Here is a 27,088-nt window from a genome sequence, read left to right on the forward strand (position 1 = left end):
TTGAATTCAAGGTTTAATGAATGGTTTGTTTTTAATTCACAAATTGGAATAACATCATAAGATAGAAATAACTCACAGTTTTTGAAGGCATCTGAAAAAAAAACCCAGCAAAAGCAGCTCTCAGGTATACTCTTTGTATAATGTAACGATAAACAGAGTTTAATTAAAGTTTTCAAAACTTTGTAACTATCACAGCATATGATTAGATCAGAGACAGGGATTGTGCGCACAAATATTTTGAATGAACATCATTCTTTTATAAGTTTTACTTTCTGTGAAAGAAGACAAAATGACAAATATTCTAAAAAATATTGATATGATAGAGTTCAGTGCTAGTTCAGACTATAAAATTACCAGCAGACGGTCTGCCGTAAAATTGCTACTCTATCAAAGTGCTAATATACATCTTTGGTGAATTGGCAGGCAGCAATGAAATTTTGCCCAAATCAGGTCCAGGAAATGTACATGTAATGTTTGAAAAGCCTCAGAGAGTATTAAATTAAATAGCAGATTTCTGCATTTTTTTGTTACATGCAATTTCAACAATATACAGTTCGACACATAAATGTTAACATTATTTCTTCAAAATGAGCAGAACACCAATAATGATTTGCCTTGTCTGACCACACCCAAATCCCTTTGTCTGTGCAATATGCAAAATTACTGTAAACGTAACAAACAGTTGAAATTTCTGGCTGGAATTTCATTCAGGGATTTTGCTAGTTGAAAATTACTGAATATAACAGATCATTTGAAAGCTATTTACAGAAACCTTTTGATTTTCCACTCCCTAAAAATCTTCTTCAGCTGTCAGTGTTTATTGCCAATATATAAAACTCTATACTTGTCTTTTATATGCCCGCTGAGTTCAACTTTTCACAGCGAAGCATGAGGCTGTGATCGTCCGGGACCTGCCAAAGGTCTGTCTCTTTCCTCCCAAATGGTGACACCGTCACAGCTGCAGAATTTCTTCGGGTTTTGAAAGAGACCGGACGACCTTGCAATGATTCCACAGGCAATTCTGAAAGCCATAAAAAGAGAGAGAAAGGGGATAATAAATCAGTATTTGAAAGTTATTTGGATATTTAAAGAATGGGTTTCTTTTAGTGTGTGTGCAAATCCACATGCATATGACAAATGCATTGTGGGATACTAGTGGTCTGTTTGCAGCTTTGCATATTTTTGCCAGACATCAGATTCAATGGCTGATAACTTAACATGTCACAATCAGTGTACAACTAACATCCTTGATACATGTACATGTAAGCATTTGCCTTGTTTTATTAGCGGATCAACTTTACAGCCAACTCAATAAAAGCAGTCTGCTACGCAAAAGATGACGGATGAGATCCCGACTCTTCCTCTACATTGTTGACATTTCTGGAATTTTTTCCCCGGGAGAAATGTGAGCCAGACAGATCCACGGGATTATGAAAATTGATCAGGTCAATAAACTAATTTCAATTCATCTTTCTTATCTGTTTCTTTATCAAGAAGGCCATGACCTTTGACCCCTATGGCATGCATGTTACTTCTCTCTCTTGTCAGAATCTTCTGATTTCCTGTTTGCCAGGTCAAAGGTTATTTTACCACAGGTATGCATCTCGCTGTCTGACTGTGTTTTAGGGTTTAGATCCTCTTCAAATATAGAAAGGAACTCACTGCAAAGGAATATTTCACTAATTGTACTCTGACCTTATTTCGCTGACAAACTTCAAATGAAGGTTTATGGCTGACATCAAAATTTTCACATGAACTGATGGGACAGTATAATCAAATACTAGTAGTTGCTTGGTATCTGGTTGCAATAGACCTGCAGGCCACTTTTACTAGCAGTAATTCATGCGTGTTCTTTACCTTATATCAACTCGATCAACGAGAAACTACAAATGTAGACTTAAAGCCCCACTAGCTGTATCTTTTATTATTTTTATGATTTTTAGCTAAAATAAGTCTGGGAGAATGTACTAATTTAGGTGTGTGTATACACTTATTATTAACTACCTGCTGGGACTGTATATACAATTTTGAACAAGATAAAGATTACAATGCGGTTAAATGTTTGCAAAATCATTAAATAACAGTCCCATGCGGAAAGCAGAAACATGGATACTGATGTGCATGCTGCATTGAAATTTTCACATAAACTGCACAGAGTAGTCAAATGTAATGCATAGGGGTGAATGTTTTCAACTGTGGCATTATATGTTCTATTTTCTTTGTGATATTATGAGATTTTTAAAAATGGCGGGAAATCAAAATGACCGATAAAATTTGAATTTACCTGTCAAATGTTTCACAAAGGAATGCATTAAAAGCCCGTATCTATTCAGGGGGTAGAATTCAGAGAAAACCAGGAGAGAATAGGAAGATATTTTGAGGTCAACAAATTTCAAGAGTTGCAGCTAGTGGGGCTTTAATTGCCAAATCTTCCTATGAAGACATCAAGAAATGTTACCATTTTCTGTTTTCTGTTCAAATGTTACAGGAGCACCTACCGTTCTAATGTATGAATTTAATCTGGGAAAATAGTTTTTATAGATATAGTAAAATATTACAGTAAATGGCACGGTCAAGATGAAGGCAGTGTTTAATCTCAAACACTATCGATGTCTTTTATTGGGAGTCCAAGACCTTTCAGGCTTGGTTATAAACTTTAAAATGGTTTCTATCAGTGAATTTGACATTCAGGATAGAGAACCCAGAGGAGTGCTTTCATGAATGTATGAACATAGATTTTTTACTGGCTACTTTTGAGACAGAATTAACCACAGCTGTCATGGTAGGTGACATTTTAATGATATTCAAGAACGCTGCAAAAGTACTCTCTTTAATGAACAATAAATAATGCTGAGTTTTACTTCCCAGTGTATTCTTTGATGGTTTGAACTAATTTGCTGTGTTGGTAGTAAATTCTAAGGATTGGAAAGGGTTTCTAAGGATGTATAGCTGAATGTGGAATCATGATATTGTTTTCCAAGATTTTCTGCTATTACAACTTTCTGAAGAGGTAGATCCAAAGATTTTGCAAATATACAGCATGTTGTCATTGACAGGCAAGCAGAGAAGGGAGGTGAGGAGATCACAGAAGGTGTAATAATTCCTGTTTGCGGAGAAAATAAAATTTAATGAAAAACAGCAATCTTGGCAAATAGATAGCTTGTCGAAGCTATAAATGAAAACATTGAAGACAGATTGCAAAATAAAATTGAAATTGTTATTCAGATAATGTTTGCATGATAATGGTACATCTACATTTATCACTTCTGTACACTGGCTGGAAACTCATAATTTCAACAGTTTTTATTCATTTTGCTCGATTTTTGTGACTTAGATCATAAATATAACTATTGTTGATGATCGTAAATTACTCCTTTCCTTGCTCTACAGCTAATGAATTTTTCCTGGTTTTTGTTGAATCTAGATCAAGGTACATGCACAGGAGAAATGTCAAGAAATAACTTCTGGAACAGTGTAGGTTCAGATATAGTCCATTTGGTAATGTATGACCTGTACAGCATGAGGGCGCCCTTTCATACTATGAGAAATACATGGTTAGCTGATTGTTGATATATCTGCTACAAGATTTCATTTTCTGTGTAAATTTGGTTTTTTTCTGAAAATAATGAAGTGCAATGTCAGGGGAGTTACTACTTCTGGCTGGTATGGCGCCCCCTATGGGATTTGAGTCTAGACTTGTTGGCTGCTTCATTTAAAGCCCCAATAGCTGTGAATTGTATGCATTATTTTCAAGATTTTATTTTCAAACCAAAGTAGGTTTGTTTAAATGTGCTACATGAAGGACATATGTAGAAGTATTATTGCTTGCTGATTGGACCATGCCTATGCGTTTTAACAGGTTAAAATGGGTGCCGCACTCATAAATGGCGCCCCCATGCATGGAAAAGTACAAAACATACACATCATGATCATAAAAGAAACAAACATTATGCCATTTATTTGAATACCCAACACACAATGGCTCACATTTTGTTTTCTCTGTCACATGATTAGTTTTTGAAAATGGCAGGAAGTCTATTATGATGTTAAAATGTTTGAATTTATGTGCCACTTTCAACACTTATGATACTTACACACTTTTTCGGTCTTACATGGATCTTATTCAAAGAAAACTCTTGGAAAATGGGGGATATTTTGAGACCGGTTTATTACACATTCGCAGATATTGGGGCTTTTAATGACTGAGATTCTTTGCTGTTGCAGACAGTATGAAAATGTGAAAGGCGCTATTTAAAGTGAACCAATAACTTTTATTGGATGAATTGGGTTTTATATGTTTTATATTCACGTCGTTTCCTTAAACCAATGATTTGTGATTGTCTCATATAAATTCATAGCAAGGTTTGATCATATAGCCTAGTTCTATGGTTTGATTAACTGTAAATGTCAATGAAAGTGAGTTTTTTGAGAGGTGAACAAACTCTGCAAAAAATGGAAGTATGAGGCACTGTAATCTCCATAAAATAAATGTTTAAGAGCTTGTAACTTTAACTTCTAATAATTTTTTCACTATTTTGTTTTTTAATGTCAACTGCAGTCTTATGTTCTACACTTCAAAGCGTGTTGAGATTATATACAGTATTCAGCTTGTAAACTCTGTCTGTACGCATGTAAAATGCATTGTATTGTTGGAAAGTGCATTCTGGTTAAGACCTATTCAAATGTAAACAATGGTGGTGCATTTTACTCATGTGGATGCCAAGTTGACAAGTTTATAGTTGGTGTTTCAACATGCTTTGGGGTAGAACAAGAACTTGCAGTTGACATGAAAAACAATTAAAGTGAAAATAAATCACCAAACTTTACCCTCTAATCATAAAATCAAAGCTTCCATCGGTAAGACTAAGCCTAGTTACTGAAAAAAGAAACTAAGTCTATTTTTGTACACAAAATGATCATGGAAAAACAGTTTATGAAAATTATTTGAATTCAAAAGGCCAGAGGAAACATGTTATTGTCATAAACAAAAGAAAACCATGAAATTGGAAAAATATATTAAAATTAAGAGAAATTTCTTGTATCTCTGTCATTCTTCTGATGTTTGCTAAAAATACACAGGGTCAAATTCATCTTCAAAGGTTAAAGTTCACCTACCCCGAGCCAGAGTTGCCATCAATTTTAGACTGTGGATTGTTTCCTCGGCCAAGGTCATCAGCGTTTGCGTGGACGACAACTGACCGACCAATGATATCCCACACTTTGATCAGCCTGTCCTCCAATCGGAATTTAGCACGGCCCGTCTCATCCGCCTCTATGTTTCCCATATCACCTACATGCTGAAAATGGCAAATATAAAAACGTGAAATTATTAAAAAAAATGAAACATAAATGAAGGCAAATTTATCCTCTTTTGGCCAAAATGAATTTTGTTTCAAATGTCTTCTAAGTTCAAGAGGCTAAAATAATTATGGATATTAATTCTGAACAGAGCTGACTACATTATTATTGTCACTAATTTTGATATTGCAAAAATAAGCATCCTTGTGTACACTAATATGAGCACTGAACTGAAAATGTTTCAAACCAAATGAAACTTGTGGAAGAAAGTTTGAACCATATGTTCATCATTTACAAGATTTGTATGTTTCAACCAGGGTAGATTTTCAAGTGAACTTTAAAGGGCCTATGACATGATTTCCAAAGTTTTTATTTTTTCCCTTCAAAAACCTAGCCAGGGGACCTGTCTATGGATTGCATATAGTGTCAGTTCAGAAAGATGTGCGCGAAGGGCGAAATTTGACTCCTTTTTCATGCCTGGTGATCAGGGGGCCTCTTCGCACCCGAGCCAGGCAGCGGTATTTGCATATTGACCAACATGTACAATTGACGTCATTTTGACCACGCTATTGTCACGAAAGTGTACTTAGCGGTCCTTGCATAAATTAGACTACAAACAATGTCAGCTATATAAACAGTGCTCACAGACGCCCAGTAAACACTGGCAAGGAAGCCACACCGGCGGTCCAGCTGCAGGGACTTATCAAGTTGCTTCCAGCGAGGACAGTGTTGACCAGAATTCAGAAAGTGATTTCGAGGGGAATTAGCTTGAAGGCGCATAGGCAACTCCAGGCATCCGGGACGAGTGGTTCCAAATCAGAGTCAGATTCTGACTCTGAAGAACAAAGCGCGAGTAGCTCGGGACAGATTTGAAAGTACGATGAGACTACGTTTCATTTCGTTGTATGGAATAAACAGTATCAGTCTCAGTTTGAACTTTTCACGGTTGAATTTATTTTATAAAAAGTGGATCAATCCCGCGCCTGAGTGTTTCGATTCAATGCATTGCATGTTGTAGCTGCAGTACAGTAATCTCTTCCTACCTCCATGAGTATGTGTGACAGTTTTCAGATGACCTCAGTTTTCGGACATTCAATCACATGCTGTTCGTCCGACTCACTTCGCTCCGTAATGATAGTGTTTTACAAGTTGAGTGACCTCATATTAAGTGAAGTGATACTGCCGTCCCGTTTTGGATAGTTTGTTTAGTAGAAGCTATTTCGGGCTATACAAATTTGGCGAAGTTAGGCAGACCACACGATAAAAGGTGCCGAAAGCAACACACAGAGACAGCCCATATGTCCGGTAGGTAAGCGCCAAACACGTCGAAATATGGTTATGTCGTCTATTAAACGTAACTAATTATCACGAAATATTTACATTCAGTTTTTTAAACATCGAAAATGAAAATTGCGGTTTTCAAGTTTCAAATTATCAACATTTATCCCCTAATCACTTTCCAAATTCAACCTCCGAATACTGCGATAGCAGTCCGATTACTACGCACTCAACACGGGTCAACAATTTTGTAACTTGACGCCCTAAATACCACGTCCGTTGTGTTAACAGTTTGAGGATAAACAAAACAAAATTCAAAAGGTATGGTAATAAGAATTCGTAGTGCTCGTCATTTATGAAACGGCTTTGGGCGAAATTCACTAACCTTTCCAAAAACTATCACTCTGCCGAAAACTATCACTCTGAGTGTAGCTGTGTTGGACGTAGACCTTTGACAGAACTTTCATTTCCTTGGAGCACGAGACAAATGATGCAATCGACCCATGTTCCCGTGCATTTCAAGAGCAAACGAATCCTACAAAAGTTATGTGCTAGGCCTATTTTGTACATGTTCTGATGAAGTAAAACAAAGAAAGCTTGTAGCCACATTGTCGGGTCGCCATTTTGAATCGCCATCTTCACCGTTCACGATTGTGTAGAGAGAGAGATGGGAAGCTTCCTGCCGCACAATTGTTTCCCGATACATGAGAATGTGACATCAACTGTCACCCTTCTTGTAATGTTTATTTGCCATAATTGGCACGAAAGCATAGTATACCTAATCACATAGCCTGACAAGTCATTTTATTTTATACTCGATCGGCGAGGCGATTGACCGTACGCGACATGTTACCGTTGGTGATCTCGAGCTCCTGAAAAGACCATGTCATTATAGCAAACTAAACACTAAGCTTACAATGTTCTCTGGTGCGTTACGCGCTGGGTGTACGTTCTGAGTAAGGGAAGCCCTAGCCACACACCCTTACGGACATGAGATTGCGAAGGTGTGAAAGACTGTTTGCCCGTATTAAGATAAGTCGTCGGCTCAACTTCGAAAAGCAGAAAAAAGTCGAAGAAGTTGGGCAAGGGGTACACGCCCACCCGTAACTTTTACTTGCGTTTTATGTGGACAAGGGGGGCGATACGCAATGCAAGACAGTGACGTGAGCTAACTTCAAGACCCAAAGAGTGATTTTACGTTTGGTTGTTATGGGCATGTCATAGGCCCTTTAACTCCTTGGAAGAAAGGGGAGGAAAGCAATGAGTAATGTTGAAAATGAGATCCAATGCATGTGCTGATACATCGATTCCAAAAAAGATGCACGCCCATGCTTAAAAAAACTGTACTGGTTTCTGTATTACCGGTACTATTAGTGCATAAAGGTATACAGTCACCTGTCATCTAATTATGCCAATATATGGTCAAAGGGGCATTCCCTGGTATTCAAAATGGCCATATGAGGGCGCTGTTTTTAAAAAGCGGCCTTCCGCTTGAAATCTGCGATTGTTAGATTTTCTCTTTCCATGGTAACTGTGGCAAAATTTGAACAGATGACAGTATACCTATAAGTGATGAAAGGAAATTTTGCATGAATATTGCAATCTTCTCACCAAATTTTCCTCATACAGACATGATCAATTTTGTAACTCACCCTTCGTTCGTCTGCTGGTCCACCGTGTGGTTGGTTGTAGGGATTGAAACGGTCTCCACAACTGAAGACGGAGGAGAAATAAAGAAATGACAAGTGTCATCTGAACAAATAGAACCATGCTGCACATGGTGTATTGTGTAGAAATAACTTACATATTTTGACATCATCATACTCCTGGCACCATCAAATTCTGGCAGATTGGTATATCAGTTAGTTATCTAGAAATAGTCACTGGGTGGAAAGGACAGATTTTTAGTACCAAGGTAATTTTCTAAGATATTTTGATGTAAATTAGTACATAATTAGAACATAAATATTCAGATATTTCCAATCTAAAAAGTTTCTCTTTTATCTTTCCCTGTTTCTGATTAGTCTGTTGAGTAACTTTACAAGATATAGTGGTTCCAATTGATCTCAAAGACTCATTTATCCATGTTAATCAAAAACTTTGTTTGGTACTGTAATGTCTTAGCTTTCCATCATACTAAATAGGCATTTTGTTCAGCCTGTATGACCTTAGACGTGTATTTCCCATGACCATGGTCGGTCCAGGCTTCACTGCAAGCCAGCCATCACGAAGCAATAAGGTTCAGTTTTCTTTACTGAATAATTGTCTTTTAACAGCTGGCAAGATCCTGCAAGTATGAATACTAATGATTTGTGCATGACATGTTTTTCTGTTCAGGTACCACTATTACAACTTGCCTACCCAATGTCAGTGCAATAAAACCTTGCCCCTAGAATGATGAAGTTGAAGACTTTTGTGTGTTTTTATTTTGTATCCTGACCTCCAACAAACTATAACATTCCTATAAAACTTCCAAGATTCTAACAGCCTTGTCATCCAAGTTTCAACATCAGAGAACTATTTTACCTGTTACACCCATCTGATAAATCTCCCAGTTCATGAATCGCAATGCCATATTTGCCTGGTTTCAGTCCATCAAGAGTGCCCTCTATGATACAAGTATTGCGGTCTGACTGCAGATACCGAACCACACCTTTCACTGGTCCAACTTCTAACATGGATACAGCAGCCCCTAGATGAGACTGACCTGTACAGTAGTTGAGTAAAAAATTAATCATTCAGATTCTTATGAGAGATTTGGTCCAGATCTTACATTACATGGCGATTTGAATTTTAAAAAAGATTTCTCAAGTATATTTTATAATTGTATGCTTACAAAAAACCAAAGTGGTCTGACAAAATTTCAATATTATGGTATTATTATTCATATCAGGAAACAGTACCAAGTAACTAAATGTAAAGATACTGTTTAGTTTTTGTTAATGTACATATAAGCTCTAATTAATCAGACTGTCTCTACTTGGTTAAAATGAATTTTTTGATAAAAACAGTAAGACTTCATTGACAATGGTAAATATTGTAATATATTCTGACAGTGAGGGAAACGCAATCACACTCTGATCAGAGCACAGAGATAGTGAAAGTTTAGGTATTATCCACCTTGACACTACAAGGTATCCTCTGGGAGCACATTTTTTTCCTAGACTGAAAGTAATCCATTGTTTGAGGGCGCTTTCTTTGCGGGGGAAGCATAAAGAGCGCCCTCGAACAATGGATCTTTCAATCTAGTTTTTTCCCCGGGAACGAAAAAGGGAGGTAAAGGTGAACATGCATAGACGATGGCAGCAAAACTTCTATTGTCAATGGAGTTTATCTGAAGTAAATTTTAACACACTCTCACTCTTCACCATGACCTCTGACCTCAGTACTTTACCTGAGATGGCTGACCCATGACCTTGTAATGTCGCTCTCCTTCCTGTGCTTTCAAGTATGTCGATGACTTGTGATGAAGGCAGGGTGGTTTCTATGACAACCTGTTCATTTCCCAAGTTGATATCCAAAGTTTTGATCTCTGTGACAGAAAATGTATTTTAAATGATATTACTTATAGTCACTTACTTAGCTTGATAAGATACTTCAAAAATTTGTTATCCTCCATAGCATGTAAACGCAGAAAATATCATGTCTACTTATTTCCTAATTCATATTTGCTTGACAAAGCTGATATAAATTATACCAAATGATGAATGAAACCTTTATGTTCAAAAATCTTCATTTTGAAATAGGGTGATGCTGAAAAGTTCGACGTCAAACAATTAAAGAACTTTATACCTTTACGGTAGATTTGAGGTAGATGGGTTTTGACTCTTAAAAGTTGCTATCTGACTACATGATGTGATTACCTGAAAAAAGTAATATTCCTAAATTACAGCAGAAACAGGCATTGTCAGAATTCAAAGGACATGTGTCTTTATTGAAAGTGACCTGACCTAGTTTTCGTAACAAGACACTGAACTTTGACCTTTGTTGCATTGTTAAATGACATTTTGATACATTTCTCATGCCTGTGTTGATAATATAACAGTCTGTTGAGGTTTGGGGATGGCACATGTGTGTGATCATACACACTATTGAGTTGTGAGTACATAACAAAGTAAATAAGAATAAGTTAACTTCTAATATATATGATAAAGAAATCTACCGAAACAGCATTGGTACAAAGTACTATAAAGTCATCTACATTGTACATGTAGCATTCACGTTACCTTGGATACCGTCTAATTTTTTCTGGATGTCCTGAACACATCGCTGACATGTCATTTCCACCGCCAGTTCCATCTGTGGAAAAAACAAAAATATCTGGTTAATTTGAGATTTCGAAACAACATTACAATACGAGTTCTTCATTATTGAAACTGAGACCTAATTATAGATATAGAGCTTTTGAAAGCTTTCGATGATTTTTTATTGTGATGTGCAGTTGTTTACCTTGCTTTGAAAAATATTTTACCTGTATACCCTATCACTACAACAGCTTATGGACTCGGTAAGTATATCACGTGTGCATTTTTGTCCATAGAAAAACTGCATAATTATTCATGTTTCACGTGGCGTCCAATCTACCAATACCGGTATATGAACCGTATATCATTAATTGAAGATGTGATTTACATTTTGAAATAAGCCTGCACATGAACTTAATAGTGTGAAAATCAAAATTACAAATTCCAGAACTGTTGACCAATCACTGAGATATTTTCTTTGCTGCAACTGACAAAGAAGAAGAGATAATGTCGCTTAGTTCTCTTTGTAGTATATGCAACGTAAAGATTTAGGGAATGTTTTGTTATTGAGCATTTTAATTTTTCGTGGTATAGTCAGCATAATTTTTTGCCATGAGATTGCTTGAAGCTGCACTTTGTCATAGTATTGATTTTATATCAACAGATTTTAATTTCTAACCAGGCTGATAATCATAGCAATATCACAGTAATTCTATCATTGCAATATCACATCTTAATATCACAGTGAAAGGCAAAGAAACTGCCTGCATGACTCAGCAAAAAACCCAAGTTCAGTGTATATTAGACTGGTTTTGGTACTGTTTGCCCTATTTATTGGACCCGAATCTTTAACTCTGTGAGTACAGTTAATTCTGGTTGTACAACTTAAGACCCATCAAATTTCACGCCTTGTTGGTGTTCATAAATTTTGTATAAGAGATTACATAGCTCCCTGCACTTAAACAAAACAGTCCAAAATTATTTTAATCACAGTGTAAATCTAGTATTTGGATACAAACAAGTTTACAGTGAATAGTTCATTTCATGAAGGTTACACAGGGTGAAAACAACATAATATTATAAGTGACTTGATCATGAAGTACACAGTGCTGCACAGATTGATAAATTATCAAATTAATGGATCAAAGGTCAGAGACCATCAGATACTACTATTTTCTACAGGTATATGAAAACAGTGAAATCTCTGCTGACGTGCACATGTCTGAAGACATTTCAGCAAAATGGAGTAAGAAGGTCAAAGTGTAGTGACTACCAAAAATCATTACAATAAATGAAAGGGGGGGGGGAAGGCAGGGTAATTTTAGCTTATGCTGGTATATTGAGGTTTCTTGCATTGGTTTTGTAATGGATCACAGTAGTGCTACAGCAAAGGCGGCAATATTGTATCTTTCTAAATTTTGGGAATGACGGTAGTCCCATACAGTGACACTTTCATTAGTCATGTGGTTTTTGATATGGATATTCCCTTTTAACATGATACACAGTGATACAACAAGTGCTTTTGTGTGATACTGCAATGATCAGTTCATTCATGTCTGTTCTATTTTTGTCATTTTCATTGTTTGAGTTTGTATAGGGTATCTTGTGTACATCTACATGTATGTAAATACATTCACAACATTGTAATGGAGTCATACTATATATACCAGTAATATATTTCTGTTTATTTCTGTTTTCGAGTCAAAACAAAAACTACTGTGCGGCTATTTTGATAACTCTGAAAAGTGTTTCATCATATAAGTATATTGAACAGTGATCGCTAATTGTCAATCTTCAGTTATGATTTCGATTCAGACACAAGTGAGAACAATTGTTAGATATTTGTAAGAAATTAAGTTGTTCACATTCACAATTGACCCAAATCGTGTAAAGTGCAAGTAAAAATACAACTACGTGCAGTATGCAGTGTTCACAGTCTGACCCATGTGGTAATATTACTCTCATCAAGATAGTTTTCATTCTCACCATGACTTGCAAAATAGAAACCGGCCCATGATATCTGGCACAGCTCTTTGTGTACCTTCCAAACTCCCAATATTTCTGAACTATTTGAGTCAGTAAGGAATTTCAGGAAATTTCTCTGCATCAGCCGTAAACCAGTACATATAATATGTAAAACTGTCCAACAACATTTAGAGAACTTTCTGATTTTTATGGCACAATTGTCATTCTTTGTCGATTGCCAGAAGGCTATAACAATAATAAGACTTGCAATTTACATATCAAAATGAATATTCCATGTCACTGCGATTTTTACCCTCTGATTTGATTTTTAAAAAAACTTGCTTTTTATAAAACTTAACTGTTTGTCTAAATTACAAACTTATTTTTAGTTTTGAATTTGATTTCATAGTGCTTTTCTCCCTCTGATTTCAAAATTGTACATCAATTCATTTTCATTGTCATTCTAGCTTTCAGTTACGTCGCGAAAATGAATGTTGCTTTCGTAGACTTTCGTTTCCTTTGCAATTTTCGTTCATAAATTAATATGGCTCATTTCCGTTTTCACTTTCATTTTCATTGGAAATGAAAACGAACTTGGCTTTGATTTTTGAATAAATGTGTGAATGGTTGATCATAGTGGCATTGCTTGGTCAGAAACTGGTTTGTTTCCTGGCACGGTCACTCCACGAGTGACCGTGGTTGACATCGGACGCAAAAGTATACGCAGTACTTGAACACTGACACCGACGGGTGGCGGATTTCGTTTTGATTGCGAAATCAGGTCCACCAAAATAAGTCAGCGCAAATCTACGCATGGATAATACCTAATCCCATGGAGGTAGTAGAGAGCTCATCCTATCATCGTGATCATGGGCAACAAGTGACCAACGCTCATGCAAAGTGACCCAGTCTACCATCACGTGCACCTACAACTTGGTATCGAAGTTCCCAGGGCATGGACTTACCTTCGTTGCGGTCGCCATGTTATCGATTCTCCGGGGACAACAACACCGGTTTCCCTCCTGAAATTGTGTTACATAAGTTTACGAAAACGATTGTGACGCTCTGTAGGTAAGCTGTGGGAATGCTTGCTCCGTTGTTATTCGATTTTAGATCTCGCTGCTTGGGCTATGTGTCAGCAAAATATAATAACGCTGCACTCACGCCTCATGTTCTCGTCCCTGCTGGTTTCCAGTATCTTCTATGGTCAGGTGACTGATCACGTGTTTTATTTACGGTCAAGGGTTATTGTTCAACACATCTGGCGGGAAATAAAAACAACTTATAAACATGGCTGCCAAGTTAAAATCGACGATCACTTCAAGCTTTCGAATGCATGGGCTTTCACTGAAGAGGTAAGAGGATTTCAGATTGCAATGTTTTGTTTCGGCGATCAAAACTAGGTGGATGGCGTCTTTCAGATTCCCTAGTAGTAGAACTTGGAAGATATCGTCCCCAGAAGTGTCCTGATGTTGCAGAGAACATATTCACAAATGGTGGTACAGTATATAGCGGTATGGTACATCTGAAGCCCTACACGATCTACAATTTACTTTCGCAGCCTTTCGGTTTCATGACCTCACATTTCTGACGGGTCTCCTGTCTTTTACGTGCTGATTTTGGCTTAAAATTTTACTACTTTTCACCGGGGCGAAAGTCGTCGAAGTCAAAAGTCAGCATCGTAAAGTCACAGAAACAGGAGACAGAAATTCATAAGACAGCCACAGCTGGTTTATACGTTCTAACAGAACCGAGAAAGTGGTAGGGCTGTGGATCACACCAAACTAAGGTCAGGAATCAACTGCTAGAACTGTCACACATTCACTGCTTCAACTTTGGAATTTTACATATAAAACTCTTGTTTCAAAGCAGTTACATGCAATACTTGTATGTTATTGTTACACTCAATCCCTCCATGGAGGGACTGTGGTAGTACACTTGTATTGATATTGTCCACTTTCCATTGAATCATGAATTCTCAATCAGAAACACTTCCCCAGCTTGACCCAGTCATTCGTTTGCTTTTTATATCTGATGTTTGTTGTTCCATGACATTGCAGTGATGCCAGTAAATTTTTAGTGGAAGCTTTGACACCGGTCAACGAAGTTGAAAGAGAAGACTGGTTGGATAGGATCATAGAAAGTGTACAAAACCAAGACTGTGAGTATGCAAAGTTTTCTGAGGAAAGTGTAACCAATCTCCACATGAAATGTGAGACAAAAATAAAGACTTGATCATCCTGCCAACATAAAAATGAACATTCCATTTTCTTCCCAATTTTCAAAATTGCAATAGCTTTTATATAACAAACACTGATAATATTGAAAAGATTTATAGGATATACCTTTTTGTCAAAAGTCCCTCCTTTGGGTGCCTTCCCATCTCAGAGGAACTGCTACTAGATGTAGAATTTTTCATCATTGAAATAAATCACATATGATTTTTACTTTTGTTTGTTTAATCTCTGTAATGAATGGGATATTTTTCTTTTCAGTGACGTCGTCTATGATAGATCAGCAAATCCTGGAATCTGCAGTTCAAGAATGTAACGCAGACAGCGACGAAAACAGTAGTCAGATATTGAATGTAATCAGTGCCTTTGATGTTCCAAGATATACATACAGCCAACAGAGAAAGAAGTTCATCGTGTAAGTAACATTTGTGTTTCAGTGAAATATTGATCTAAATAATGATTGAATTCAGTGTAAAATGTGACTGCCATGAAATGAAGGGCTTTCGTTTTCAGGTACCTGATAAAATGCCATATTTTTGAAGGTAATAGACAATGTACATAAGAAGCAGACTACTTGAATACTATGTCACCATTTTCATATGTGAGACAATAAAAGGAATTTGTACCTTTCTGTGTCACTGGGTCATTTGATAGATGACCTTTGACTCTGATCACATGGACTTAAAAGGATAACGGAAACTGAGCAGCTACTATTTCTATGTAACATTTTTGCCAGAATTAATTAATTAATGCATAAATTTACAGTATGTAAAGGTATCGTTTCAGAGTATTTCAAGTTTTGCCCCATTAGTGATCTTGCAATTTTGATATAATTATCATATTAATATTTTGCAGATGATAAGATAACTTTTGTAGATTAGAGGAGATAAGCAGTCACATTGCTTGTGTAAAGAGTTGATAACAAACCCAAAAGTGTTGGGTATAATTTACACCTTTCCGTGTCACTTGGTCATTTGATTGATGACCTTTGACTCTGATCACAAGACATCACATGACCAGAGGTCATTTGTAAGGTCAAATACAACACTCTAAGTAGGAATAAAGCTCTGACTGAAGTTACAACACTGCCACAGATGCCTTTTCCATGTCAAATATAACAGTAATGGCTGTTCCAAACTTCATATTTGAAGAGGTCATCCATTTGTTGTTTTTTTCCTGTTCAGTGACACATCACCACCTTGTCTCCATGGCAATGCTGACAGCAAAGCTTTGCTCTTCAAGGAGAGGTACTCCATTCTGTATCAGAGGACATCACGGCACAATCTCTTCACGCCTGTTGTACCGGGTGCCTCAGAGGCACAGAGCAAAAAGTTCAAGGTGTGTGTTTCCATTTTTTACCCAATCGTAATTGAGAATTTCATTGATTGCACAATGTCCATCCAATCTATGATTAGAATCTGTACAGATGTAGCTTTCATTATCAATGAATACTTTTACTCTAAATTAGGCGGGAAATAATCTTGTTTTGTTTCATAATCAAATAGTATTCAGTTTGTGATCAAATGGTGGAAGAAAACAACAGTTTATTCATGGTACATAAAGGTATGGGCAAAGTTTAAAACTATAATTTCTATATACATATAGACTTAAGTATCCTTTTGGAATGTTACCAGAGTAACTGAATTTTAAAGATTACCTTTTACTGCATGTATTCACGGTCCCTCCATTGTGGAGGGACCGTGATGTATTGCAAAAAATTAAGTTCAAGATAGTTATTTGCAAGATATTTGATGTTGTTTGCCAATTTTTCTTAATCTCAGTTGAAGCCAGTTGAGTATTTACTGGGCAGTACAACCAAACTCGGTGATATCATCGTGCTGGGAATGTTGACTCAACTGAAGGAAGGCAAATACTACTTGGAAGATCCGACTGGTGCTGTGGAGCTGAATTTATCACAGGCTAACTTCCACACTGGCTTGTTCACCGAGAATTGTTTCGTGCTGGCTGAGGGTTGGTACGATGATCAAGTCTTCCACGTCAATGCGTTTGGTTTTCCGCCACCAGAACCAGCTGATACAACAAGGTATTGTGTGCCAATGAGAGAGAGAGAGAGAGAGAGAGAGAGAGAGAGAGAGAGAGAGAGAGAGAGAGAGAGTACGTTAGCATTTGTGTGTATTGTGGTCATATGTGTATGTCTGTATAAGGATTTTCTTCAGAAAATATGTGATAAAATGTGCTCACATCTTACATTTCTTTAGCATACAGGAAACGCCATGATGTGGGTACATATTATGTAAGAACATATTGTAACTACTCTTCATAGCGTAAATGCAATTAGTATCTGGTACCTGGAGGAAACATATTTAAACTTTCTGGCTGATGGATTCAATCTAGGTTGTCAGCATTTGACCTTTTGGTACACTACTGAGATACCTTAATCAGATAATTTTCTTGCACTGGACCCTGTGTATTTTCAATACTCTCACCCTTTCTGCCCAGACTTGAAAAGCTATTGCTTGAGGGCGCCCTTTGCAATGCATGTGTAGGGCTCTCTCACACAACAGATCTTTCAGCCTAATCACCCTTTGTTTCAGGCAATACTCTTCAGTGATGCCAAACCAATGATCAGAAAAAGCAATGAATTTTTGGGATTCTGAATCGAACTTGCAGGGTTTTTCTGTATCCACTTGCCTACCAGTCTTGCCATAGCAAAAATGTAATCTTGTTCCAGACTGCTTAATACTCAACTCACACTATCAGTGGTTTCACAACAAGTCACAATGGGCTGAAATTTAGAAAAGATATTTAATATGCGCCAACAGATGTATTTATTCATATTACCATAAAATGACAGTTCTATGTAGACTAGCCCGCACTGCTTGGCTTTTCCCGGCACCAGTTACTGTCATGCCTAGACAGCAACCCACACCCTGCAAGGTTCACATGTCTGTGGGCCATTGTGTTCATCCCACAACCTATGCAACAGCCTCCCACCAGTACAACAGTCTGCTGAAGTTAATTCCTTCAATTTACTCTGTTTTGATATTTGTATGCCTACAGACTTGCAGCAACCTATGGCGTTCCAGTAAAACTTACAATTGCATTCATGTTTCAGGGCGTATTTTGGAAATATGAATTTCTTTGGAGGAGAATCAGCGACTTCTCTGAAAGCATCCATTCAACTCAAGACAGTGGAGGAAAACAACGAAGATGCCATGTTTGTGTTCCTGTCGGACGTTTGGTTAAACCAGCTGTCCATCAGGAATAAACTTCACACGCTGTTCACGGGTTTCATGGATGTGCCACCAGTGGCGTTTGTCTTCTGCGGAAATTTTACGTCAACACCTCATGGTAGTCATCATGTGAAGAGACTAGAAGGTGAACAAATAGATGTTTGCACTCGTCATTATTAATCAATTCAAGAAAAGAGAAAGAACAAATTCATTTACTAGTAAACATATTTTGGCTCTTTTTTGTTTGTATTGTATCAAAACCAGGAATCTTGTTTCTGATCCTCTGTTTTTTCTACATGCTAAATTTTATTCAGTGTCTGTTTTCAGCCCGTGACATCTCTTAGCTAATTAAAAATTCAAGTAATTTCATTTAAATTCATATGTATTCCACATTGGATGATGAAGGAGAAATATGTATTCCACATTGGATGAAGAAGGAGAAATAGAATTTTATCTGCAAGAGTATGGAAAATTTGGCATACATTCACAAAAGCCACCCTTGCATTTTCGGACTGTAACCCCTTGCTGTGAAAGAATGAAGAAATATAATATACCGTTCAGCCCTTTAAGTGCTGTAATTTTTTACCACCAAAATTTTAGTGCAACATTTCACAATTTTTTATGAACTTTTCTCTAATCTTTTATTATAATTTTGGACCAAATGGACATATTTCATTGGCGAAGGCTTTTTATCAAAATTTTGGCAAGAATCTGTAAAAAAATTTACTGGAGTATATTTAATAAAGGCAACGAAAATTGACTTTGGTGCTCAAAGGGTTAAAGATACGATGTTGCTTGCAAGTTTTGTAGGATAGTTGTTATCTGTATAATGCACATGTTCTTATTTTGGTTACAAATTGTACATCTGGGCATTCACCCTAAAAACAAAAATTTATTATGTATGCAAATTAGCAATAAAATGAAATGACACTGCTAAGTGTCACTAAATTGTATTACAGCACTGTGAGATCAACATCTATACCATGTTTCATCGAATTTGATGTAGTATTTCTGGACATATCACTCAAATCATATTGGTATTAACTCCAGCTCATGATGGTTCGTCATTAAGACTTTATGTTTGACATTCGTAACCCTAATCCTGTTGGATGGTATCAGGTCACCATTTGCTGAGTCAGTAAAATAGTATTGAACCAAATCTACACATAGTTTCACCTTTGGTCACTGAGAATCATATTAGAATGAGAATCGTAATGTGTCATAAACAGGATCTAGATATTCAGGGGCTTTCAATTATTTTTTTTTTTTGTTAAAATGCAACACATTGGACACTGCTTGTAACTAGCTTGACCTGATTGTGATACATGAACTTGGCAAGATATGGGATAAATGCCCTGAATATGTGTATTTTCCATGACACCATGGAGATAAAATGACAAAAGGATTCGCATCATTTTTTGTAACTTGAAATATCTTTTCTGTCTTTCAGAGTCTTTGCATGAGTTAGCAGACTTGATCTTGGAGTTTCCAACCATCGTTGAAAAGAGTTATTTCATCTTTGTTCCGGGTTTGCAAGATCCTGGCCCAGGCTGTATTTTTCCCAGGTTAGTTATTATATACACTGATCTGGGTACTGTACCTGTGGGATGCGGATATTAAGTTGTTGATAATTCCAGATGGTGTAGGATGCAGTGCCAGGACCCAGTGCCATAATCAAAACCCTTACATCAACAGGCAAATAAGTACCTTGGTTCAAGTGTATACATCCTAGTCCGTCATTTGAACGATTTTGAGCAAAAAGTGTATTCTTACTGTCATTGTCAGAAAATCACCTGGAACCAGGGCTGACACAAATACATCAATGCACACAATTATCACCAGATTTGTAATTTCATCAGGGCTGAATTGCCCTCTGCCAAAGTTGTCTTTTAAGTGTCTGACCATTTTGTTCACATTTGTTTTCAAGCAACAACAGATAATAAAACGTGATCTTTGTATTTGTATTTATAAATTATTTGTAATATTTTTATATGTTTTATAATTTTCAAATCAAGATTTTGGTAGAAAACTGACATTTTTGTATCAATATCACAGCTCAAAATGTCTTACAGAACAGTTGTCTGTATTAATGATGGCATGGAAAACATCTTATTACTTTTTACCTTCTTTACAAATTGTTACTATTCTTTGTTATTCAGTGTTTAATGTCACGTTTTTCCATTCTTTTCACTGAAGGCCTCCAATACCAAACTGTATCACGGAAGAATTCCAGAAGCAGATTCCCTTATCTGTGTTTACAACAAACCCGTGTAGAATCCAATACTGTACTCAAGAGATTGTGGTGTTCAGGGAAGACATCGTCAATAAAATGTGTCGGAATTGTGTCAAGTTTCCTACATCCCGTTCAGAAATACCTGCAAATGTGAGTATTGATTTGTGTATGGAAATATTAACTTGGTAATCATGATTAAGCTTTAGTGTCAATAATAATCTTTGTTCAGAAATTTTGGTAAATAAATGTTCATCAACTTGACCAGTCTATATTAGATGTCACACCACTATTTCCTCTGAAAGGCTGTACCAGTATCATGGAATGGCATAAAAATCGGGAACATGAATGTTTGGCTCAACTGATATTCAATAACTCATACAAAATGATCGTTGCAAATTGGGGTTGGGTGTCATGTTGGACAAGGGCACAGACAGAGAGAAGTACATCAAGTAAACTGTAAACTGGGACTAACTACCTTCTTTTCTCACTTATGCTGTCACATGTGTAAAACCTTATTAAATTTTCCCCCCTACAGTTTGTGAAAACAGTTGTGTCTCAAGCGCATCTCTGTCCGTTACCACTCCACGTATCACCGATATACTGGGCCTATGACAGTGCAATGCGTGTCTACCCACTGCCAGACTTGATAGTGTTTGCTGACAAGTATGACCCATTTACAATAGACAGTGTCAACTGCATCTGTACAAATACGGTAAGAATCATTCCTTGTGGTTCACCACCCTTCTTTGTCTGTAATGTACTCAGGATTGAATTAAGGTTTTTCATTGCAGCTTACTATATCATAGAATCAAGCAATACGAAGTAGGTGCCAGCCATATGAAACATTTTAAGGTTGGCATGCAAGTGAAGTTTTTGTGCAGTTTGTATAGTCTTCATCCACAGATGATGCCGCATATGCAGTGTTACAAGACTATGTTCTGCTGAAAACTGCACCAACATAAGGTCTTGTACGTGTAAAGCCATGCGCAACCAAGAATGTTGTTGGTTTCAACAATATGAGAATGTGTCATAGGTCAGCAAGAACCCTACGTGACATAGTATGTGTATGGATTTTTCATTTTGAAGATCTTTACGCTGTTCATCTTCGTACTGCTTTTGTAAAAGCTGTAAGAAGTACAGTGCATCAAATTTATTTTGTTTGAGATAAACTCCACCAGTATTTAGATATGTCAATGAGCAGAAACTCCAGGTATTTGTTAATTAGGTCAATTCTGCTCATATATCTGTATTCCTTTTCAATCATATTTGTCTGAGATTGACCTTAAAGTTGATGTTGTTATGTTTGCAGGGGTCATTTTCACGGAGCGACTTCAGTTTCAAAGTTTACTTCCCATACAACAAACAAGTGGAAGACAGGTGAGAAATGCTAACATTGGTTAGCCATTCTTTGCTGGTCAATAATATTGTTTTCTTCAGCTAAACGGGGCTTTTCATCAAGCGAAGTTTTGTTGTTATTTTTGTGAATTCACTTTGTTTGATAGGGCACATATCCTATTCCAGAAAGCTACTTAGCACAAGACTGACTGTACATGTTTTCAAGTTTAAATTCTCTACCATGTAGAACAGACAGAGAAAACTGACGTAATTTCCACTTTTTCCCAGAAATGTAAATGCAATCCCCTCGGCCAGTATCAGTCCTCACCCAGCATGTGAATAAATATTCCATAGTCCATGATCATTATGTGTTTACATCAGTTCCATGTTCCTAAAGATTGTTGGTGTAATCTGCAATCTTGCCAGCAAATTTGAGGATACCTACCGGTATACCAGGCAGTGCTTCATTATCGGAAATCAAAAAGTTGGTTATGTCATACCTCACTTTTACTATGCATTTCATGGTTGCTACCGTTTTGGCCACTTTCTCTGACTACATTTTTGGAAGTCGGAAAGACCTTGTAACTACCAAATACCCATAAATGTTCTCTGGTAGTATGTTTGCTAAATAAGCTGGTGACCGCTCAACTAAACAGAAAACTCAGGCTTCATGTAGAGCCATGTCATATACCGGTATATTTAGCATGTGTTAGGAATGCAGCAACACAATAATAGACAAGAAGGGCCATCACTGGGGTGGGGTGGGCTTCAATTGTCACACACGCAAAAACACATATGACTTATCATTAAGGAAGAGAAAGCCCATAAAACTCTACAACATATCTATTGATGCTTGCACCTTTTATTCTAATATTAAAAATTTTTCCTGCATTGAATCAAAATATCAAGAAATTTCTGAACCACATTGCATAGGTAAAGTATATAGATGGATCATAATTTCATGAAATTGATATTTCTGTTTTTGTTCTAGTAAAATAACTGACTAATCTTCATAAAATGGCGGCCGACTGAAGATTGTGATGAAGTGGCGTGTCATAGGAACATTGAATTGGGATGTGCTGTACTGGGTCACAAAAGCTGGATAACTTTGTGAACTCCCATCAGTGATAATATCATCAATATGTGAGCTTATATTTGACATATACACTTATAGCACCTGGATACATCCTTGTGGACATTGAAAGACTTCTCAAAACCTTTGGATTCCACTACATGCAACCATTGTTTGCTGGACGGTGTGTTCTATATCTGATGACTTGTATCTAAATCTCACACATGCAGTACAAAAGGTGCAAAATTTTTATCATGTCTATGATAAAAGATCAAGCATTTTTCTTAAGTACATTTTGCAACCAATATTTTGCTTCTTTCGGCGCGTAAATTAAATTGCTTTCTCATCGACTACAGATTTTTAATGCAACAAGCCAGTTTTTTAGCTACTATAGACTATAGTCTATAGAAGCTATTGGGATGGGTATCCGTCCGGCGTCCGTCGTCAGTCTGTATGTATGTATGTATGTATGTCCGTTTGTGAGGCGTCCGTCCACTCAAATATCTTGAGAACCGCAGTACTTACTGATTTGATATTTGTTGTGTCAATGAAAAATATGATTTTGAGAAACTATTTTTTTTTTTTTTGATATTGTTGAAAATAGGCAAATTAATGCCAAAAAAGGTGTTTTTGGTAAAAAATCTTCTTCTTCATAACCGCTGGTCAGACAGCTTTGTTATTTGGTATACAGGTCCCTAGGGATAACCCAACTTAGATTTGTTAAAATTGTGATGAAATATGCAAATGTGTATTTTTAAGGAATTTTTTTGTCATTTTTGGTCAAAGTTGACTTACGTTGTAGGTAATTCTTGTACTGTATAAACCCTATCAATTCACCCAGAAAAAAATAATTAATATGATTTTAAATAATTGATTTAGCCAAAATAATTTTAGTGTGGAATTATCAGAAAGTTCAACTTTTTTTGACAGTTCATAGTGAAATGCTTAAACATCTTGGAGGATTAAAACATGTAAAGGCAACTTTCCTGAATCTCAACTTTGATATATTCCGAACCGTCATTTATTGTGCCCTGTATGTTATCTAAAAGAAATTGCTCATAATAGTTTGTCATGATAGGGTGGTCAAATAAATAGAGATAGAGAAAGTTCTAATTTCCATTTATGGTTGACTTGGTAAGGATAAAATAAAATTACTTTTTGAGGAAAAAAATAGAGTGGTCAATTAAAAGAGTGGTCAAAGTGACAGGGTTTTATGGTAAAGCTGGGCTGTGAAGATTCCTCATGTGCTATTTATAGCAATTATGCAACATGTGTAAACAGTGCAATGAAATTGTTACATGATTCCTTATAATGCTTTTGATGACCTTGAACTTCTTAAGTTTCAAACATTTGTCTCTTCAGTGTGCTTTCTCTGAGTACGTACAGTCTCAACTTATTCAACAGAACATACTTACTTTACAATGTTAATTTGAAAGTTAAAATGTGCTTGGTTAATAGGATGAAAATACTGATATTAAAAGATAACCAGCTCAAGATTCTTTATAACCTGACAGATATGCTGTTTTTTTAAGACGTAAATCTTGATTTAAGCAAGTCTTGTTTACTTTAATTAGAATGTAATTAACTCTCATTCATTAGCTACTATAGACTAATATAGTCTATAGAAGCTATTGGGATGGGTATCCTTCCGGCGTCCACCGTCAGTCTGTATGTATGTTTGTATGTATGTCCGTTTGTGAGGCGTCCGTCCACTCAAATATCTTGAGAACGCAGTACTTACTGATTTGATATTTGTTGTGTGGCTAAAATATGATTTTGAGAAACTATTTTTTTTAATTTTTTGATATTGTTGAAAATATGCAAATTAGCGCCAAAAAAGGTGTTTTTGGTATAAAATCTTCTTCTTCATAACCGGTGGCCAGACAGCTTTGTTATGTGGTATACAGGTCCCTAGGGATAACCCAACTTAGATTTGTTAAAATTGTGATGAAATATGCAATCTGTATTTTTAAGGAATTTTTATCACAACTGGGAGTTGTGATATAGAGGTGGTTTCAACCGGTGTTTGATGTCGTCCATTTCCGTAAACGACAAAAAGTCAAAAACTGCTGAACGGACTGCGTTGATATTTGATACCGATACATAGACTGGTTCCAAGGTTCCAATTCCGAAAATGGAGCCAAACGGAGCGCCGGTTAGATAGTTTTGGGAAATTTCTAACCCCCCTTTTTATCTAATTGATTTTAGGGGTCTTTCATATATGTAGTTTTGGAATGTACACCAATCCTGCATTGTGGACTGTTTTATGAGTTGTTGAACAGAAATGAGGTTTTGATGAATGTTAGAAATATGCAGGATGGCTGATTCGAAGTATAAGAGATTTCTATGGTCTTTTGGGCATCAAAAGCATTAAAAAAACCAATAATAATAATAATAATAATTTATTTATTGCCATATGCATTAAAATACAATGGAAATTGATTTTTCACGTGCGCATCAGTGAAAGAATTAAAAATATCATAAACTGGAATAAAAATACTAAAAATAAACACACGTTAAAATACAAAGACTAAAAATACGAAATGTGAAACTAATATATTACATTTGATTTAAAATTCGAACTGCTGATGGATAAAAACTCTTGCGAAAGCGTTCAGATTTTGTTCTGATGCATCGATAGCGACGCTCAGAAGGTAAAAGTTCAAAATATTTATGGGCTGGATGATTTTCATCATTAATGATAGATGTGGTTTTCCGAATGGTCCTGGATCGATAAATTGATGGCAATGAAGGTAAATCTGAACCAATGATCTTCTCGCAGTGCTAACGACTTTACTAGTGAATGAAACTCTGCAATAGTGATATTTCCAAACCAGACTGTTATAGCATATGTTAAAATACTCTCAATTGTAGTGCGGTAAAAGTTAATCAAAATGACACGACTCATGCCAAATTTCTTCAGGCGTCTCAAAAAATACAGGCGTTGCTGAGCTTTCTTAATTAAAGACTCTGTATTTGTCTGCCAAGACAAAGCATTAGAGAGTTGGATTCCAAGATATTTAAAAACAGACACAATTTCAACCTCACTGCCTTGAATCACGATGGGAATAGTTGGCTGACTGACTTTCCTAAAGTCGATAATGATTTCTTTTGTTTTACTGACATTGAGTTCAAGATCGTTTGTATCACACCATTCCACTACGTTAACGATTTCTTTTCTGTAATTTGACTCATCATTATTATTGATCAATCCAACTGCTGAAGTATCATCTGCAAATTTTACCATTACATTTCCCTCAAACATATTTGTACAATCGTATGTGTAAAGTGAATACAATAAGGGACTTAAGACACAACCCTGAGGAGCGCCCCTGTTCAGAACAATACAAGAGGAAAAACGGTCACCAATCTTTACCACTTGGGGTCTTTGGTACAAAAACCATATTTCATAGTTTAGATTCTCACTTTTGAGATGACCCTAGGCATTTGTTAAGTAAACATCCTTGAGTCAATATGCAGACTTTGACATTCCAGAGATTAAGTATCCACAACCTCACATGTTACAGTCTTTCACTACAATGGTATGGCCCAAACCCATTGTTATCAATGGAGAGTGTGGACCTGTCTACAGGAAATTGGGGTGAACAGGTTAGACAATGACGTTACAAGTTGTAGGTTAGTTATCAAGGTAGCACCAGCATAGAGTCCTGAGTATCTGTCCATGTGTTCTCACAGCAAATTACAGGGAAAAAAATTATTTGAGAAGTTTCTCTCCTTTAAATAGAAGTATATTACAATTTAAACTTGTCATGGATAGATTGCTCTCAAATGATCTGAAACACAGTTATTGCCCATTAGCAACAAATCTATAGCAAGATTTATGTAAAGTTCATGAACTTACACAAGGTATTAGACAAAAGATGACCATGACTTTGCTACTTTTCAACATTTATTTCAATCAGATTTCCCCAGCTTAGTGTATAATTTTGTAATCTTAATTACTGTCAACTTAGCTTTACTAACTTATTCATACCTCATTATTCTTACACTACTGTTATACCTTATAACCACAAAATTTCAAGAGATGCATATATGATTGTCACTTAACAAACAATTTACAAATATGTCTTCTGCTTTTCTCCATATACATATACATGTCTCTTTTCTCATGAAAATGAGCTTAAAATCGCAATGTGAAAAATAGTCTGTCAGCTATATGTTGCTCATTGACTTCGTGGTCTGTCTAATTCACAGTGAGTGTGGTTGTTGATAAA

The 27,088-nt window shown here is 36.3% G+C and overlaps 2 protein-coding genes across 2 annotated transcripts; one reads left to right on the forward strand and one right to left on the reverse strand.

The window, feature by feature from the left end:
• Positions 1 to 13,997, reverse strand: LOC139143646 (copper chaperone for superoxide dismutase-like). The gene is made up of 7 exons (XM_070714142.1): positions 13,751 to 13,997; positions 10,803 to 10,875; positions 9,971 to 10,108; positions 9,103 to 9,283; positions 8,229 to 8,289; positions 5,116 to 5,297; positions 1 to 1,021 (listed from the first exon to the last, which is right to left on the reverse strand). Exons 1-7 carry the CDS (start codon positions 13,766 to 13,768, stop codon positions 877 to 879), a joined length of 798 nt encoding a protein of 265 aa, XP_070570243.1. The 5' UTR covers positions 13,769 to 13,997; the 3' UTR covers positions 1 to 876.
• On the forward strand, positions 13,984 to 26,951 carry LOC139143644 (DNA polymerase epsilon subunit 2-like). Its single transcript, XM_070714139.1, has 11 exons — positions 13,984 to 14,140; positions 14,846 to 14,946; positions 15,281 to 15,434; positions 16,204 to 16,357; positions 16,801 to 17,063; positions 18,096 to 18,358; positions 19,664 to 19,778; positions 20,410 to 20,596; positions 20,982 to 21,158; positions 21,756 to 21,823; positions 22,773 to 26,951. Exons 1-11 carry the CDS (start codon positions 14,076 to 14,078, stop codon positions 22,786 to 22,788), a joined length of 1,563 nt encoding a protein of 520 aa, XP_070570240.1. The 5' UTR covers positions 13,984 to 14,075; the 3' UTR covers positions 22,789 to 26,951.
• Positions 26,952 to 27,088: the final 137 nt, after the last annotated feature.

This window comes from Ptychodera flava, chromosome 11 (genome assembly GCF_041260155.1).
Source record: "Ptychodera flava strain L36383 chromosome 11, AS_Pfla_20210202, whole genome shotgun sequence".
Taxonomy (NCBI): Eukaryota; Metazoa; Hemichordata; class Enteropneusta; family Ptychoderidae; genus Ptychodera; species Ptychodera flava.